Source organism: Rhynchophorus ferrugineus, unplaced genomic scaffold (genome assembly GCF_030347505.1).
Source record: "Rhynchophorus ferrugineus isolate W39M unplaced genomic scaffold, kcgeb_rfMv2 rfM1, whole genome shotgun sequence".
Classification (NCBI taxonomy): Eukaryota; Metazoa; Arthropoda; class Insecta; order Coleoptera; family Curculionidae; genus Rhynchophorus; species Rhynchophorus ferrugineus.
The window spans coordinates 87826410-87845682 of NW_027472580.1; the positions used below are offsets into that span (position 1 = coordinate 87826410).

Below are 19273 nucleotides of genomic sequence, written 5' to 3' on the forward strand. Positions count from 1 at the left end.
CGACAAGAAATAACAATCCCAGTCACGTCAGTAACCACGCTGGGTAAGACCGGGTGTCTCCCGGAAAAGTCTCTAAGTTCACCTCTAGCTAGCCGGCAGGCTTAATGCGGAGGACCATGATTCGGAGCTCACGTTAAGCAGTAGGTCCAGTTCAAATAAATCCTAGTTGGTAAAAAAAGACGCTAAAATATAATTAAAACAATATATTATCCAAATTAATTATAAAAAGCCCATTGAGGAGAGTTTTCAAAAAAAAATCAACAAATTATGCCCGCTACTGTACCTTAAATTCAATCACCATCGGACCAATATTAATATTTAAAGATTCCATCTTAACTCCAGATACAAATTCGAAAAACCATGGCTAAATACTACCACAGAATATTAGCTTTTCGGTCCGCTTTATTAGTACTTCTCGTGTCAATCTCGTCTGTACAATGTCAAGGACTGGGAACGGCAGTTAGTAAAGTTGGAGACGCTTTGATTCAACAGAGTAAGTTCAATTTCTTTGTTGACAACTTTTTATTAATATGCCAAATAGTTATAGGATTTTTGTTAACCATACCCAGTAAGTTATTAGGCAAAGTACTGAGTGTACAGACCCTCATGTCTGTATTTGGAGCCCATTTTATATTTGTTGTTATTCTATTCGATGTTATCTACATGTTAATCAAGAAATGCTTCAGACCGTTCCTGTTACTGAAAATGATGCCACTATTGGAAAATTTCTTCAAGAAAGAATGCGCCCAGTAAGTTTATCACTGAAATAAAACACAACTTGAATGTATTGTTTTAATTATGTCCAATGCTATACATTAAAATGTATCCACCAATATATAGTATTTTTATCGAGTAAATTTACAAAACATATCCCAGCTTGCAACATGGAATGCGGTTTAGTTCTGGCTCTGTTAGTTCTTGGAGCCAGTTTATCAGATATTGTGTACTGTGATGAAACTATAACAGATCTTAAAATAAATGTTAAAACTCATCTTAGAAAGCCAAGTAAGGTCCATTAATACTATCTATACAAGAAATATTAGTGTAAATTATTTTAGGAAGTATCATATCCTCAAGTATTGCATCAATAAGTAAGTATGAGTAATTTTTTTTAATAATTTACTCTAAAATATAAAATATTGGAAAAGTATACAAATAGGTTTTAACGAATATTTAGGATTTTTTAGCAATTCTGTTGAATTTTTCTCGATCTATATTAATAGTATTTGCATCATTAAGATATGTCCTTCGATTTGGATTTTATCTACATCAGAGCTGCTTTTCAGACTTCACAATTTGATGAGCATTTTTATCACATTAGTGTACGACTCTGTAGCCGTAAAGATGTAATTATATTTTATTTACCTACAATATACCACCATTTATTTTATTCGACAAATTATATTATTTTTCTAAAAAATACATTATTCCTAACTGCTGCATGAGTTAGAGTTTCGCAGTTAATGCTTCGCTATACCATACTATGAAGCTACTGGTTTTTAATGACCCATATATGCTACATTGAACCCATATTTAGTAGCACTAATTAAAGCCTTACATTTTGCTGTGTAATGTCACTAGGAGCATAAATATATAGGTTGATACAGTATAATATTCTTTAATATAAAACAGATCCTCCTTGGTATCTCACTACTTCTGTACTCTCCAATAGACAACCATTTCACCATTTAATGGTTTCTAACGTTATAATCTGAAACTATGAATTAATATTGAGATTTATCGTTCGTAATCCAAGCCTATAAAATCATTAAGACTATCCATGGTCCAACTGATTTTCAAGTATGTTCATAATTCAATTAAGTGATAATCAGGAAGTACATATATCGGACTGACTATAGCGTATGAATATAGCGAATTTCAAAATGTATTTCTACATGTTCAAATGTTCATTTCGACAGGCCAGAGCTAAAAATAAAATTAAAAGATTGAAAATCCTAAATATATAATATATCTGACTGGGGTATATAGAATCATAACTTATCTGTATTATATTCGTCGTTAAGAAACTAAAATATATAGATATAAATAACAATCACAATGGTCCAAAGTGTCTACAGAATGCACAATATAGAGTATCAAAAACTACTCTAGTGATTTCCTAATAAATATAATGAAAATAGAAAATAGAAAAATAGGAAGAATCACCATATGATATAATCATTATCGCAATCATAAACCCTTAGTGTAGACGCGAACCGAATAAAATCCACAAGCCACAACATATATTTTTTTGATAATTTCCAATGTCTAAATTAATTTATCTACGTATTTTATTTTCCAACAACAATAATAACTACGTAAATCCGTTTTGCGTTTCCATTTTTCCAAACTAATTTATTCTGTTGCAGGAAGAATAATAGCAGTGATACGTTTCCCTGGTAGATTAATCAAAATGTTTTTTAAATATATTTTACCGATTGGAATGTATGTGTCGCATCTGGTTTGGACCGTTTTAACGTTCGACGTTCTGTACATGACACTCAGTAAATGCTCCAGACCACTTTTACTGACAAGCATGTTCCCGATATTAAAATTAATATTTATCAGGCGCTGTTAGTGTGGTTATGATTTAGATATAAAAGATGTACCTCAAATACATCCTTCGTAAGAACTGTGTGTTTTTTCTTATGTTAAGTAAATAAAATATAACGGAACTTATGTTATTATCATCATCTACACCGTTAAAAGTACCTCAAAATACACAATTTATTTCTATTTATCCATACACAAAATAAGGTTAATGAAGAAAGATATTTTTATACCAATTTATAATTCGCTGTAAATTTACAGTACGAACATTGCGAATTAGTTTTCCACAAGAATTGGCTTGAATGAAGCCACAAAGCTATATCATTCACAACGCCAATGATTTGGACTAAATTTCAAAGCCATGAAAACATATTGGCGAAAAATAATTATATATATGAACATTACCGACACATGTATACCGGTTCCTTCAAACAATAATGTTTTACCTCTTCCTGTAAGTTTTCATACTTAGAAATACGCTAAAATGGAAAATGGACAGAAGGAATGGGTCCTACCTTTATTTGTCAAATTATTAAGAATCTGTAGAATAAAAAATAACTATTATCAGAGAGATTTATCGACCACTTTACCAAACAAGTTTTATGCAATAATATTGTCATGCCATGAAAATAGTACAGAAAAACACAGTAATATCATACAAAAAGTAATTAATTCAAATTACATCCTATGAAATAATTCTTTAATTAGTTATTAGTTATTATAGCATTAGTTACAAATCCAAATCCCATACACATTTTTTATAAATGTTGGATGTATGAACTCGAGTTAATTCTTTCGACAAAGTTTCGTTTATCATTTCAATCAATTCCCTGGTAATTTTACGTTCAGAAACACAAAAACCATAAGATATTTATGCCCTTTTTCAGAAATTTTATTAAAAATCAATCTTAGTACTTAATTTTTATAATAGAGTTAAATAAGTGTGTTCCAATGTATTTTACTTTAAAAACTAAAGACCAAAACGTTCTATCGATTTTTAAAAAGCAATATTTTTCGCAAAATTTAGGCTTTCACTTTAGTGTGTTTTAGGAAAAACATACTCATGTATTAATCTCATACGCGCCTTGCTTGTATATTAATAAAGAACAACAGAATAGTGGTAATAAATTAATTTGCAAATTAAGATTGGACTAAGACACATCTAATGTAAGATATAATTAATTTAAAAAAAAACTTTAATTTGTGCAGGATAGCTGAATAAAACAGACGAAAAAAGATTTAATTTCCGGTAAAATTACAACTACACAAGAACTACAATGCTATGCTACAAATTAATTACTTTCCTAACATCTGAAAAGTAGCTAAAATATTAATGATTGTCAAACCAGGAAAAATACCAGAAGATGTCACCTTCTACCGGCCTATAATTTTATTTCCGATAATCTCGAAAGTTTTTGAGAAACTATACATAAACTAAACCTAAACTATATAATAGAAAAAAGAAAAATTCTTCCAAAACATTAGTTTGGTTTTCGCAATAAGCATCTAACTATAGAACAAGTGCATAGACTTGTAAACAAAATAAACGCTGACCAAAATGCCAAAAGATATTGTTCGGCTGCATTCCTAGACATATATCAGGCTTTTGACAAATTATGGCAGCTTAAACTAAAAAAACTTCTAGCTCATCCGGACTATCAGTTACTAAAATCGTATCTCACTGATAGACATTTTACTGTAAAACAAGGCGATGAACATATCGAATTACATCCAATATATTCAGGAGTTTCGCAAGGTAGTGTACTGGGTCCAATAATATATCTTCTATATACAGCCGATCTAACCACCACAAAAATAATTACTGTGGCAACATACGCAGACGACACAGCACTCTTAGCATCTCATGAAGATCCAGTCAGAGTATCAATGAACCTATAAAACCCACCTGGAGCAAATACAACTGTGGTTGAAGACGTGGCGCATTAAAGCCAATGAAACAAAATCCACCCATATAACTTTTACCCTGCATAGAAGAACATGTCTACCAGTGAATATCAATCATTTCTAACTCCCCCAATCAGAGGATGTTAAAAATGTTGGTATGCATTTAGATCGACGTCAAACCTGAAAAAAGCACATACCCGCTAAACGAAAACAACTTGAACTTAAATTATATCAAATGTATTGGCTCATCGGGCGCAAATCCTAGTTATCATTAGACAAGGTATTGCTGTATGAGTCTATACTCAAGCCCATTTGGTCATATGGAATCCAACTATGGGGTACCGCTAGCAAATCTAATATATCCATCATTCAACGGTTCCACAAAAAAGTATTGCGTGCCGTTATTGATGCTCCGTACTATATTTCAAATAGAGATACAACGCGATATTCCTCTAGAACCTATAACGAGTGTAATTCAACGTGTTTGTGTGAAGTACTTCGAAAGAGTGTCAGTGCATCCCATTGTACTCGCTAATCAGCTAAAAATGCGACGTGATAGTGAAGTGCAACAATCTGATTATTGGACATATATAGACTTTAGAATAAGACTAATTAATTAAGATAGTCTTTTATACAGCAGATCAGTTAACGAAATGATTTTCTACATGCCATGTATCTATATAACGTAAACATAAGAAATACGTATTGCCTATTGGGCAGATTGTGGAACCACTAAGATTACTAAAAAAATCAGTCAAGAAAGGAAAGTATTTAAAAGGATTTGGAAAAAAAATAAATCGATCGAATTATATTCTCTGACTATAAATGACTATTTTCACTAAATTGTTTTCAATTTAATTATTATGTTATCTGCTTCTGAAAAAATAAAGGTGAGTTTATAGCATACATATATTAAATTCAACTAATTTTCAGTAGATTACTTTCATTTAGTATGCTAATTAATGTACATGCATGACAAGTTGCCTGAAAATATACTGAAAGTTATTCTAAACTACATAGAGAAGCTGCTAAAAAATATATCCAAAATCATCCGGAGGTAAAGCTGGAAGATATTACATTTCTAAAATAAACATGTTAATCAGGCATCTGTAATTAAATGAACAACAACAACAAAGATACGAAGTTGAATTAGCCAATTAGGCTTTGGTTTCAATATGAAACAAAAATGATTATGATTTTCAAGTGATAAAATCCAAAATAGTTGCCCTATAAACGGGGCCATGTTTTAAAATGGAAAAATGACTCTCCATGAAAGTGTTTCATTGGAGCAGAAGTCCAACTTCTGACTTATGAATAGTTTCCTTTTCATCAAAACTTTAAACAAAAATAAATTGAAGAAAAATCTTTATGCTAAAATTTAAAATGCTGCGGCAAGAACATTATAATACAAAGCCTCTGATTGGACCTCATCAACAGATTTCATTTCTTCAGTTACATCTGACTTATTCATAGTATTTACGGAATGTAAATAATAAAATATTCTATCTACATACTTTAAATTTGCCTGTCAACCTTTGGCCAATCGAAATGGGCATGTATCAGCTAGATTACATACGATCACTAGAATTTTTTAATTTATTTCGTTAATATAACGTCTAGGTAATCAAATGACAATGTAAAATGTATGTGTATCCGATCTGACCTAAAAAAAATTAACCTGGGCTTAACCAAAACTCGATAATAAACTAAACACCCGATATATAAAAAAACAATTCTGAAACCTCGATATTCGTGAATCAAAAACCTGATTAAATTATAAAAAATATCAATAGCAATGCAATTTGAAAAGTATTTCCTCAAACATAATAAAACAGATTTAATTGTAATCGGCAGTAAAAAAACACTAATAAAATTTTCATCAAGCATTACAAAACAATTAAATATACACAATAAAAGTTACTATAGTTGATAAATAACTTGCCAAAATTGGGCGAGAAACAATCGCGTTTGTATCAAACTGGGAGTCAACATGATACTTCTACTGGGTTTTGTGTTCCTGTTGAGTTTCGTTGACATCTCCTCCAGTCAGCCCTATCAATATCCGGAAAACGGTGTAGTATCTTCAAACTATCCCTATTGGTAAATATATAATATTTAGATATAACATATTTAGAAGAAATATGATATTTTAGGTTGCAGCCTATTCGCAAGGTGGACGTTATTACGCCGATATACCAAGATGAGAGGAGAGAGTTATTGCCTCCACTTAAAAACCTACCGGGATTCCTCCTATCAAAAGTGGTTTATTTAGTTAAACACTTCTTCGAATTTCTTTTCCATAAATTAAAGAATTTACTATTTCATTCGGCAATAGACAACTCTATTTTTAGGAATTTTTAAAATATAAACTGGTTAACAAATAAATTTGTTACACAACCGAGGTTATGTTTTACTACTTCCAATTTATAAAAACAATCCTATATATATATATATATATATATATATATATATATATATATATATATATATATATATATATATATATATATAAACCAATTATTTTATTCCTATTCCTGTATCGAATAACATTTTTTTCTCTAATAATTGACTCAAATGTATTGATTTCTATTTGCAGTGATTTTCCATTAAGATTTAGTTCAGTTTGAACTTGAATTTCAGTTTTCTGTATCCGATGACCATCATTCATCGCAGCTAAAGTTTTGAAACCGCACCTATACAGTAAACTCACAATTGTTTAGCCAACTCATGTGTGTAACCAATTGACAATGGGATCTAATAATAAGATGATAATGTTCTGTATATTGATATATGTTGGAGACTATTTTCCTTTTAATTTACTGCCATTGATATCAAACCATTACTTAAGAGAATCAACCAAATAGATAATACAGTTTGTTTATCCTTTAAGAGTTCCTTCATCCTTTACTATTCTTTAATATTTGATTGTGATTGAGAGTGTGATAGTTTTTGAGTAATACGCGAAGACAATTTTTTGTTGTAAAAATATAAACGCTTAAGTATTTAGATATCATGAATTCATATCTGTTGGCACAAGAAATATATTAATTCAAATAACGAGTTGTTTTCATCTGGTCTGTACACTAAGCGAAATCCTAAAAATTGTCTATTTCATATAACTTTCAAAAATAACTAAAGAAAAAAGTTGTCACTGCAATTACTGTGGTTAATTGATACCATAGAAAGGATTCTACAAAACAATATTGTGCACAGTCACTGTATATAAAGAGATTCAAGAATTATTATCATCCAATTTCAACCTCTCTAACCCTACGTAGAAAGTAAAAATCGAATTGAAAGGGCTAATAATAATGAAAGAAATTTAAAAAAGGATTTCTTCAAGTATTTCAGCAATTGAAGAACCAACCTCAAATAACTTACAGGAAGTTGCCAATTCAATCATTACAGATGATTCAATAATAATAAAAGTGTCTATAAAGAACTGTAATCATAATGGAAACAAACACAGGTATTCTCTAAGGCAAGATAGAATTTCCATCAAAATAACCGTTACGAATCACCTTTAAGGAAAACCATAGCAAAAATTACTGCTAACAATTAAAAACCCACACCTCTTTTCAATTTGTTAGCAGTAAAACTCAGACTCTTTACAAGGTTAACTGGTATATTGACAGATGATGAATGTTAACTTGATGTGACATTTCGCTTTAGTAAACATTATTAACACCAACGCTGTCTTGCAAACCACTTCCACAATCAGTGTTCTTTGTAAAATCACTCTGACAGATGTAACAACAAGACTAAGAAATAAACACACCGAAGAAAATATTTCATCCGATTGAAATTTTGTGAAGCATTTTGAAAAAGTAGTGTTTAGATATGAATCACATTTTAGTTAACCAGTTACATAAACAGCAAAATTGCCAAATCTCTTCGGACATTATTGGCCATCATATTTTAAAAATTATGTTTAAGTTCACCTTAGTGTTAATGAAGCTCAAAGCAATCGATGATCATTTGATTGGTTCAATAGCAATGCGACATAACCAACTACTCCAGCAATGATACCTCTACACCAGCTTGTCTTTGTATAACACTGATATCATACAATTTAATACAGTTTTGGAAACTTCATATAACATGCTTCATAATTCACGTCACGCTCAAATTAAAAAACTTTTTTTGTCCCCCTTCTTCTTCTTCTTGCATTCAAGTGCAACTAAAATCTAAGAAGCCTTAGACGGTTAACGATGTGTTGTATACGTCGAACTATCGATTGTTTTCAAAACCAAATAGACATTTTCTATACAATCTTTCTTCTTCTATACATCTTCAAAATTCGACTTTCCATTTTTATTCTGTCTTAACTAAATACCACGAACTTTATTTCAAAAATAAACAAAGAACATTAATATACGTTCCTTAATTAATTAAGGAAACAAAACATTCTAATTTACATTTGTGAATTTTTTAATCAGTAATCATCAAATTGATATAAATATTTATTGATTGATCTATTGATTGATCTATATGATGATATATAAATTGGTCATGATAATTTTGATGATGATCCTAACAACAGTTGGAGCAAAGAGCTACAACCAATGAGATTTGCTGTCGTTCAAATTATACACTCCAAAACCAAAAGAAATGGTATCAAAGAAATCCAAAACAATCTAAAATTATTATTGGTAGTGCTGAACTGATGCAGAAAGACTTCAGAGTATTAGAAAATAATATGAATGATATTGGTAAAGTAAAACTCACAGTAAAGCCACTCTCAAGTCATAACGTGACCAAGCAAAATAGGTGTATATATATATATATATATATATATATATATATATATATATATATATATATATATATATATATATATATATATATATACAGATAAAAAAAGTAGTAATTTAACTAATTTGGTTTTTGAAATAAACCACATTGCCAACCATTAATTATATCCATTGGTGAAAATGCGAAAGATCAATGGAAACCACTCTTAAACACCTTAACCTTCGATAAACATGGTAACAGCTCTCCATTTAGAATAATCGAGTTATTCAGTGTCCTTAGACACTAATTATGAAACGCTCATGCATTTTCAACATTGCTTTTATCATAGCCCATCAAACACTATAAGAAACTCAACTGGTAATTCTGCTCTAATCATAACTATCGGATTTAGTCCTAACTATTTTGATGGTGAAAATGATGATTTTGATGCCAACGTCTTGAAGTACAAAAACAATTAATTACAAAACTTATTGAACGAAAACCTAGCTTGAGTTCCCAGAGAACCTCCAAACAGTTCAACAATTAATTAATCAGCTGTTCCGAGACATTCACGTGCGATGTAAAGAAGAAGAGAAAAGAAGAGAAAATAACTACCATAAAAATTGACTGAAAATACAATTTCTTCCAGTAAACGCCTTTTTAAAGAGAAAAATATTCGTACAATATTTTTATTTTCAAAGGGCTTATTATATGCCATGATTTTTATCCAAAATTAGACTACCTAAAAATAAATTAGGTTTTTTCAGCATGATAATGTAAATGTCAATTTGATGGATTACTCACAGAATGTTATACATACAATCTATTAATACTCCAGTTTATTGTAAGAGAAAATTACATAGTTTTCCAAAATTTTTCAAAAAAATACAATAAATTAACCAAAGAAATTAAACCAAAAGTGTTTTGTAACTACATCTCACAAGAGTCGAAAGTATTCAATGAGATATAATATCGCATCTACCATATTATCCAAAGAACTTCCAATACGATTACTACTATATTTCATGACGTGTCAGTACAGTTAAAAATAAAAATGTACAGTTAACGTATAATAATACCGCACAAGCTCCAATAATATTAAAAGGTATTATCGTTCTTTATAGCAACAATGTATATCAGAATGAACTAGAGAACTAGAGTTGAAATATAGAAAAATGTATTGGTTAATTGGAAGAAAATCACAGTTATCAGTACATAATGAATTGCTATTATACAAGCAAGTTATTGAATTCAGTTATGAAGATGTCCCGCGAAAAGTAATAAGACAATTCCAATTTTCCAGAATAAAATCCTGAAAATTATTGTTGGTGCACCCAGGTACTACAGGACTGATTACCTACATCGAGACCTTCAGATAACCACAGTCAGTCAAGGAATCAACATAATTGCAAGGGGACATGAGGAAAGGTTCCATTCTCATGAGAATATTGAAATAATGGAACTCTTAGATAATACCAGAACCGGATACAGACCCAAACGAATTAAATCATTTGGTCATGTGTAGTGTAGTGTAATTAGGTGCATTTAATAGAGAAACAGTGTTAATACATAGACACTAGTACACCAGAGACTAAGATTAGGCCGATGGGTCCTCCTAGATATATACCTATTTAAGTTATTGTAAAGCATAAAATACAGTATAACTGAAGAAATTTAATAACTTTATTCATTAATTTTTTACAAGACATGACTTTAATTTTAGACATCAATCGGATTTCACCATTATCCTCACCGCAGACGTTACTGTTTTAACCACCAATGTAATATTACTCCCCTCTTCTTCTCTAGTTAACTGCAACCTATATGTAGACGATACAAAGAAAAAACGACAAAATAGAACATATATTTTTTATATTTTTATGTTTGACAGAATTTAATCAAACCGTGCAATATAAAAGAGCCGGGAACAATAAAAATACTATTCAAATAAAATTGTTATTGCCTATAAAACCTTTTCGTAATGCACTGACGATCGAATACAATTTTTATTAATTTTATAAAAACTGACACGGAACCTCGGCCGTACACATAGAGAGAAACAAAATTGAAAATGAGAATTTCCATTTTCATACTGTTACTGAGTGTCGCGGGTCTCTCGTTCGGCAAGCTGGGCCACAGGCATCGGCCGCGGAAATTTGGAGGCGGCCTCTTATTCAAATCCAACAGGTAAACTTCCACAACCACTCGAAATATCCGCTCGTTTATCGTAATCATTTTTAAGACTCGCTCAAGAAGTGTTGGAGGAGCCCCAGGAAGAAACCTCGGAAGCGGAATCCAGCGTAGAACTCGAACCTCCGGTGCAATACACGGAAACTGTTGAAGCTCCGGGAGAAGACTTGGAGCTCAAAGAACCGCCGGCGCCCGAACTCGCAGAAAACCCACCCGAAGAAGCGGAATTCCAAGGAAATGAAGAGTCGTTCGTGGAAACGACACCCTTTGCTGTACCAATAGATTTCCCGGTACAAGACGAATTTCCTGCACAGGAGGAGTTCACTGACCACGCTCTATATTCGGAACAGATTATATATCCGGACCAACCTATCTACATAGAGGAGGAAGCAGTGTTTCCGGCACAAGTGCCGTACTCAGAACAGACGCTCTTCCCAGAAGAAGAAGGCGATGATCTCACTAATACTCGAATATATCCGAGTGAATTTGCATACGAACCCATTTATATAACTCAGCCTCGAGAAATGGACCACGGAATTGTGATGAAAGCTTTCTATGCGATACTGAACCTTAAGAAACAATTGTTGTTCAAATTAGAGAAAATCTTAAGAAACTCACTGATTATTATAAAAGACTTGTTTTTCAAAATCATTAGTATATTGAAGTGGTTCTTGTCATAAACGAAAATATATGTTTAGCTAAGACTATATGGTACTTTTTATTCAAAACTAATCTTAACAATCTAACAACTAATCAAAACAATAAATATTACCAAACCATGAATAAGTATAAAATATCCCATCCAATACAATGCAATAAAATTAAACTAGCATGTTATCTTTTGATTAAACTCAGTTTTTGATGTGATGATTGATATGATGGAGGCTATGTCTAACGGTTTATCCACTTAAAAACGTCAGATAAGATATTTTTCAAACACATACTTTTTACACCAATTTCTAAACCAGTATCACTACAACAAGTTAATTTAACAAAAATTTAAAGAAGCTTACGAAAAAGCGTGTTATATTTAAATATCACAATATGAAGAGTGTAACATAAAAGACAGTAAATAAAATATTGATAGATTTACTTTTTTGAATCATTTCAAATCAATATAGCGACTAACGTGTGCAACTAAATTAATACATTCAATTAAGAGTAAAAAGAAGGAAAACATTTACAACTGCAGTTAGGAATAAACAATTTAATTCAAAATATTATTAAAGTCGCACTGAAGAACCTAGAGAAGTTACTAGAAGATATATCATATAGAGTGATCATGAACTACATAGAGAAGTTATTGACTATTCAAATGATAAAATTGCAAGTATACAAAATCGTTGGACCCGTATTTGGTATTGTAATTTAACATGGAAAGACCAACCCTCAGGATCTCCTCTCTGAAAATTTTCTAGTCCTTCGATAATATATGCATTAGATGTAGTACAATGTTAAAATTACTTATATTAGATAATAATATATTTTTTTTAATTATAGTCACTTCAACACTGTTGTGTTATCTGGTGACTTAAACCTATATTTACTTTATTAGCACTGTGATATATATTATTAAGTATGTCTAGTTGAAAAAATCAAAACAGAATAAACATGTACCAAATACATATACGATACAAACACAAATTGTAAATTGTATAAATAAAATAACAATCAATCAATAACCCGAGCAAAACCCAGGCTATTCTGTTCCACCGCAAGAAGGAATTTCACGCCTAACGCCTCCAAATCGATAAAGTCCCTATCCCTTGGCTCCAGAAAGTCTCATACCTCGGTCTCCAGTTCGACCACAGATTTCAATGGTCTGCCCAAATCCAGCACGCCATTTGCAAAGAAAATGGCGTGTACAGCCTGCCATTTCCCCTACTCTGCAGAAAAAGCAAACTCCCAACACCACAGGAAGCAACTCTGTATAAAATGCTAGTCCGTCCAATCGGCCTCAATGGAGCACAAGTGTGGTACAAATATGACACATGAGAGACAACTTGAACTACTCCAAGTGTTCCAATCCAAAAAAGTCCGTGCGTTACTCAAAGCCCCATGGGTTATGAGGAACGTCAACACACACCTCGAATCAGGCATCCCATTTGTGAAAAATTTCATAAACATGCTCAGTGTGGGGTTCTCCATGGGAACCTTAGCACACAACAACACCTTAATAAAATCCCTACCCGTCCACAAACCCCGGTAGTAAACAAACTACAACAGTCCCAGTCACAGGTCTATGTCGCCCGCAAAACAATCACATCCCGAACCTGACGCGACATCAGCCGAAGACCATTTGGTTCTAGCTGGTCAATCTAAAAAACGAAAAAAAAAACACCAATTTTTTCTCAATTCTGATTATTTGAAATTATAAACCACCACAACAATCTTTAGTTTTTCTAATCATTAAAAAAATGTGCTGTTGAAAGTCATCAAATGTGCCGTGAGTATTGATTCCGACGTTTTAAAAATGGTGATTTAAATGTTACTAGTTGACAAATAAAGTTCTGAAGAACCAAAAAAATTTGAACACGGAGAGTACGTGGACTAAAAAGTCCATGGCCTAACACAGATGGCGCTAGTTCTACTGCACTCATCGCTTTTTCAGTTAGTACTAACCGTCAAAAGAAAGCTGTTAAAATTTTAAGATATTCTACTTATAAATTTGTGAGTTATTGCGCTAAGAGTGATACTACTTTTGTTATTTTCAAAATAATGGATCAAAAACAATTTTATATTTTAATTTTAGACTGCTTCTTGATAATAAAACAAACCGTCCTAGGAACTAATGGCTTGAAGAACTCCGCTCCGCTCCATCAGAAACAGCAATAAAATGTTGATATGCTGACTTCAAACGTGGTCGTAGAGACACGGATGATGCAAAACGCTGTGGACCTCCAAATGAGATGGTAACACCAAAAAACATCAAAAAATCCACAAAACCGTTTTGAACTATCGAAAATTTAAGTTACGTGAGTTAGCTAACATCGTAAACATATCAAAAGAACGTGTTGGTTTCAAAATGGGTGCCGCATTTGCTGACTGTTGAACAAAAACAAGAACGTGTTGATGATTCTGAGCAAAGTTTGGCCATGTTTAGACCGAATAAACTGGAATTCTTGCGACGATATGTGACAATGAATGAACCCATCCATCACTTTAGTCTGGAATCAAAACGACCGTCATCTGAGTGGACAGCAACTGGTGACAGCCCTATTTTGAGACAAAAGAAAATCATACTACAGAAGTGGGATTGAAATGTTAGAATAGCGCTGGAATGATTGGGTGGCTCTTGATGGAGACCACGTTGATGAATAAAGCCAATTTTGAATAAAAAAGCACGTTCTCTTACACCCTGAACTTTTCAGCCCACGTGTTATATCATTGCATTTAATACAAATATTGCCAAAAGAAAAATAACAATGCTAGACCACATTTCAAGAGCCCTTAGATGTTCCATATTCAACACACAGTGTTCCTTTTGATTAGTTTTTCCAATCAATAATTAATGGTTTAACAGAGAATGCTTACTCGTCAGAGCGAATAAATCTTTCGCCTTTTACAAAAATGGATATAATCCATGAATACCTGTCGGTAAATGAAGAGCTCCTCTATTTTGTAAACAATTTGTTCAAATTTTCTGACAAATAGATTCGACTAGGTCGTTGATAAGGTTCTATAAAATATTAAGGCTCTATTGTAGATGTTATCTGCACTTAATTAAGTTTCGCCACATAGTGCTATAAGTAATGCGATCGTTCCTAATAATAGCAGAAATAAGAGCATAATACAGACAAAACTTTGTATTTAATTAAACACAAAACAAGTACAAAGACAATGGACCTTAAAACTAGATAGCAAACAGACTTTTATATATAAAAATTCAGATTTTGTATCTTTATGTTCGCAAAAATCGGAAAGTGATCAACCGGAAAGAGTTTTCATATTTCATATACATATAATTCCACAGTCCCAATGAAATCGGAATACTCCAAGCCTTCTTCTATTCATCATATAATTTATCATAATTCCTGTAATCATGTAAACGATCATTAACAAACAATCAATCATTGAATGATAAGTATGGATAGGTAGATAAAAGGATTGGAAGTACAAATGACTATGTCTACTATTAGGACAAATCACTACGTAATTAACTAACATTAGCAACTAACAATTTCTATTAACCAACAATTTTTCTATTTTTATCAGGGTTATGATGAACAAAAAATTTACCAGTATAATTCTAAATTAACCCAATTACATTGATATGAAAATAACTAGCTTCTTTGTAAGATTAAAGTCATGCAGTCCTTTCTTAACTTCTCGAACATTTTCACGTTTTGCAGTCGTCACGAAATAAAATTTCTTGTTGATTGACTCGCTTAAAAATATCTTTCACGAAATACCCCATTAGCATTTCAAAAGGACTCGACAAAGGATGGAGTAAATATGTTTAGGATAAAACGATAAAACAACAAATGGAATAAATGAATCAATTTATTTTTCCACGCTGTTCTTCCCCAACGGAAATAACATCATAATATTAAATTAGGCTTGTAAACCAACGAGGTGGTACGTTTAGAGTGCATTAAAGTATCTACGACTAACGAGTTTAAATGTTTTCAAAATCACACAATCGTCAGAATAACTAATAAAATAGAAGTAAGGTTTTATTTTTTTATTCAGGTTTGTATAAAAAATAAATTTCAATCACTTAAAGTATACGATGAAACTCTGCGTCGGGTCGTTTGGGGGAAGCAAACCGGGCCAGTCCTCTGGGCATAACAGCTTCGTATATACTTATCGGAAGAAAAGCTCTAAACAATGACACTACTACACCGATACCTGAATATACGATCCTTTTAACCAAAGCAAAAACACTACCCAACCCCTTGTCAACCATAGCAGCCAATTTCACCATAACTGATGGTGCACCAACCGGCAAGAGGTGTTCCAAGTATTGCTTATGGAAATTCATTTGACGTGGTAATCTAAAGGGTCCTGGCGCATACTGTAACACCACCGGTCCATCTAAAAAACAATATTTATGCTTTTAAAACCCAAATTTATAAAAGATTGTTCGCATTGTAATAACCTCCCAAGTTAGAATCGAAAGACAATTAGAAATTTAGTGGCGGTTTGATGAGAACCAACATATTGGACAATAAAAATATGCGATAACCATGAAGTCAACAAAAAAATTAGCACACAATCAACCAATCGTCCATTCATCTGATATAACACCATACAGCTTAAATAACCTGGTCTGCATACTTCTTGGTCACACAAAACACTGCACCAAGATGACTACTTTGAATAAAAAAGTTTTGTTAAATTAACGGGTTACGTTATCTATATTTTAAAGGACCTTGTTTAATTGTACACACCGTTTGTAGTAGTAATATTAAGTTACCTGGATTTGGATTTAAAAATGATCTAGCAGCATGAGTTGCTACTGCAGCTGCTGGGTACTGCCCGTCGGCCTCGTTCGTAATTAATACAAACGTAACTAAAACGAGCAACAGGGCTTTTGAAAAAAACATGGTTCTTGGTCAATAAGCTCAATGCCGAATTTCAGTAGAACTTAATTCAAGTTTTAATATTTTTATATGTAAACATAACTATAATAAAAAGACAATAAAAATGGAAAAAATCGTTCGGTTTTACGGTTTGTTTAACGGCAATTTTAACAATATTTTTAGCTTTCAAATAGTAATTGGTTTACGAAACTACAATTCAATCAAGTACTGAAATATATGCAATCAAATTGAATGCTTTCAGAATAAACAGTATGCGATATATTCTGTAAAATCAACGACATTATCAAATAAGGCCAACAAATTAGACTTAAAGAAATAAATATTTAAATGCAAACTTACATTGTAAAAAATTGAATCTGGAGCAACAATGAAGTTTCTGAAAAAGAGAAGTAATGAATTCAGATAAAAACAAAATGCCTGTTGAAGTTCTCTCATAAACTGCCATGTCAATCATAAAATAATGAACGTGAAGAAAATCATATAAAGTTATTCAATCCATCTACCCGGAAATCATCAAATATAAAATCCTCTAATCAGTTAATATTAAAAAATAAAAAATGTATAGACATAATTTTAGGAAGTCACGACCGATAACTAACTCTTAACTAACATTTTCCAGGAAAGCGTCAAAGAGAAGGCACCAACGAAAAATTAAAATATCCTGCCACGTAATATGCACCTATAGCCTCAAACTATAAAAAGTGTATAAACCGTTATATATGTTCAGTGTCCAACCAAATTAAAGCATCAAGACAAAATAATCAACTCAGTGTTCGATGGTGTTCCCAAAAGGCGATTCATACTATAAATTTTCTCAATGCTAAGGGAAACTGCCTAACGTACAGAGATCGTGATTACCTATTTCTTACTAACTCAAATCCAAAGTCTGAAAACAACAAAATCATTAGTGTTTTTGCAAGACTTCAATGACCGTACACCTATAGTGAAAGACTTGAAGCAAAATGACTCCTTAACCCTCCAAGAAGATCCAGAAACACTCTCCTCACCCAGATTTGAAATCAGAGCCCCACACGACGACGAAGTCAACAAGGGAGTGATATTCCAGCCCATAACATACCAGAAGCTAATTAAAATATTAAACCAATCGACTGAAACTTAAATCCAAACTTATATTTACTGCATCACTTCACTCCAATTTACACATTCGATCTTATTTAAATTAAATGATAACGACCTCTATAACCAAGCACTGCTGGATATAGGACCTACCATATTTTTGATCATTCACTAAGATCATCATAATTATAACATAAAAGAAATCCAATATTTAAGATCACTTAAATATAAATAGCTGAGACTGATATTCCAAATAATACGGCTTCCTTCCCATATTTTGAGCAACTTTAGTACCGCAATTCTGAGTATGTAGTATTTTTCCTTTTCCTTCGTTCCATATTGCTCTCATCAACTAGGAATAGACTATTTTTCGTTCATCTGACCACTTGGTTCCAGGGTTTCTCTGTTTGGTCCACCTCCCAGTCGCATACTTTTCATCTAAAAACATTCCTATTCTGAATTTCATGTTCTACTTCCGCTCCTTTTAGATCCTTCTTAACTGCAGCGATCCACTAAATTGTTTCAACCTTAGCCTTAATACGAGCACCACAGAATTCTATTCTTTTAATATGCCTATAAAACTCCAACCTGCGTTTTTTTTAATCCGAATATATATTGCAAATATTTCCACTTCCTTATTTGCACTTAGCCAGTATATTTTTCAGTATGTTTTGAGCCTACAACGTTTCTTTCTCTTGAATTTGTGCGACGTACCCCTTTCTATTAATGAGAATTTCAGCTCCGTAAGAAAATACTTTTAATTTTCCAGAAATATTTTTTATTACAGTCACTTCAACACTGTTTCGTTATTTAGTGACTTAAACGTATATTTATGACTGGGGCCCCGAGGACGTCTCTCTCCGGACTCAAAGAATCTAAGCCCTGTGAGAGGCCCAGAAGTATTTAAACCAAAAAACCAAACCAATCAAGAAAAGACAAACCAACCAAGAAATACCAAACCAACCAAAAAAAACAAAACCAAAAAAAAACAAACCAACCAAAAAAAAACAAACCAACCAAAAAAATCAAACCAACCAAAAAAAGCCAAAATAAACCAAAGCAACAACTCTACACGAAAAGAAGGTGCTACTACTTCATGTCTTAAGCTTTTTTTAAATTAAAGACTGTCACCTTCATATTTATTTTTCAAATTATCCATTCCGAAATACTAGCAGTTGACCAAACTAGAAGAATCTGAATGACAGGTATATAAATAAATCGACCAATTTTCTGCTACCTTTGTAAGAATATTAATCAGCAGTCATGCGACA

At 32.1% G+C, this 19273-nt stretch overlaps 4 protein-coding genes across 4 annotated transcripts; 3 read left to right on the forward strand and 1 right to left on the reverse strand.

Moving 5' to 3' along the window:
* The first annotated feature begins 332 nt into the window (after positions 1-332).
* Positions 333-835, forward strand: LOC143201006 (uncharacterized). Its single transcript, XM_076411847.1, has 2 exons — positions 333-493; positions 542-835. Exons 1-2 carry the CDS (start codon positions 361-363, stop codon positions 751-753), a joined length of 345 nt encoding a protein of 114 aa, XP_076267962.1. The 5' UTR covers positions 333-360; the 3' UTR covers positions 754-835.
* Positions 836-6383: 5548 nt separating this feature from the next.
* On the forward strand, positions 6384-6854 carry LOC143201011 (uncharacterized). The gene is made up of 2 exons (XM_076411860.1): positions 6384-6555; positions 6609-6854. Exons 1-2 carry the CDS (start codon positions 6446-6448, stop codon positions 6814-6816), a joined length of 318 nt encoding a protein of 105 aa, XP_076267975.1. The 5' UTR covers positions 6384-6445; the 3' UTR covers positions 6817-6854.
* A 4331-nt stretch (positions 6855-11185) lies between these two features.
* On the forward strand, positions 11186-12086 carry LOC143201020 (uncharacterized). The gene is made up of 2 exons (XM_076411870.1): positions 11186-11376; positions 11432-12086. The coding sequence occupies exons 1-2, from the start codon at positions 11261-11263 to the stop codon at positions 12057-12059; spliced, it is 744 nt and encodes a 247-aa protein (XP_076267985.1). The 5' UTR covers positions 11186-11260; the 3' UTR covers positions 12060-12086.
* Positions 12087-16048: 3962 nt separating this feature from the next.
* Positions 16049-16980, reverse strand: LOC143201031 (uncharacterized). Its single transcript, XM_076411881.1, has 2 exons — positions 16799-16980; positions 16049-16416 (listed from the first exon to the last, which is right to left on the reverse strand). The coding sequence occupies exons 1-2, from the start codon at positions 16926-16928 to the stop codon at positions 16100-16102; spliced, it is 447 nt and encodes a 148-aa protein (XP_076267996.1). The 5' UTR covers positions 16929-16980; the 3' UTR covers positions 16049-16099.
* Between the last annotated feature and the right edge of the window lie 2293 nt (positions 16981-19273).

Coding starts and splice junctions, on each gene's coding strand:
- LOC143201011 (XM_076411860.1), top strand. CDS start 6,446: ATGATACTTCTACTGGGTTTTGTGTTCCTGTTGAGTTTCGTTGACATC. Junction 6,556..6,608: donor TCTTCAAACTATCCCTATTG/GTAAATATATAA, acceptor ATGATATTTTAG/GTTGCAGCCTATTCGCAAGG.
- LOC143201031 (XM_076411881.1), bottom strand. CDS start 16,928: ATGTTTTTTTCAAAAGCCCTGTTGCTCGTTTTAGTTACGTTTGTATTA. Junction 16,417..16,798: donor ATTTTTAAATCCAAATCCAG/GTAACTTAATAT, acceptor ATTGTTTTTTAG/ATGGACCGGTGGTGTTACAG.
- LOC143201020 (XM_076411870.1), top strand. CDS start 11,261: ATGAGAATTTCCATTTTCATACTGTTACTGAGTGTCGCGGGTCTCTCG. Junction 11,377..11,431: donor CTCTTATTCAAATCCAACAG/GTAAACTTCCAC, acceptor ATCATTTTTAAG/ACTCGCTCAAGAAGTGTTGG.
- LOC143201006 (XM_076411847.1), top strand. CDS start 361: ATGGCTAAATACTACCACAGAATATTAGCTTTTCGGTCCGCTTTATTA. Junction 494..541: donor AGACGCTTTGATTCAACAGA/GTAAGTTCAATT, acceptor TATGCCAAATAG/TTATAGGATTTTTGTTAACC.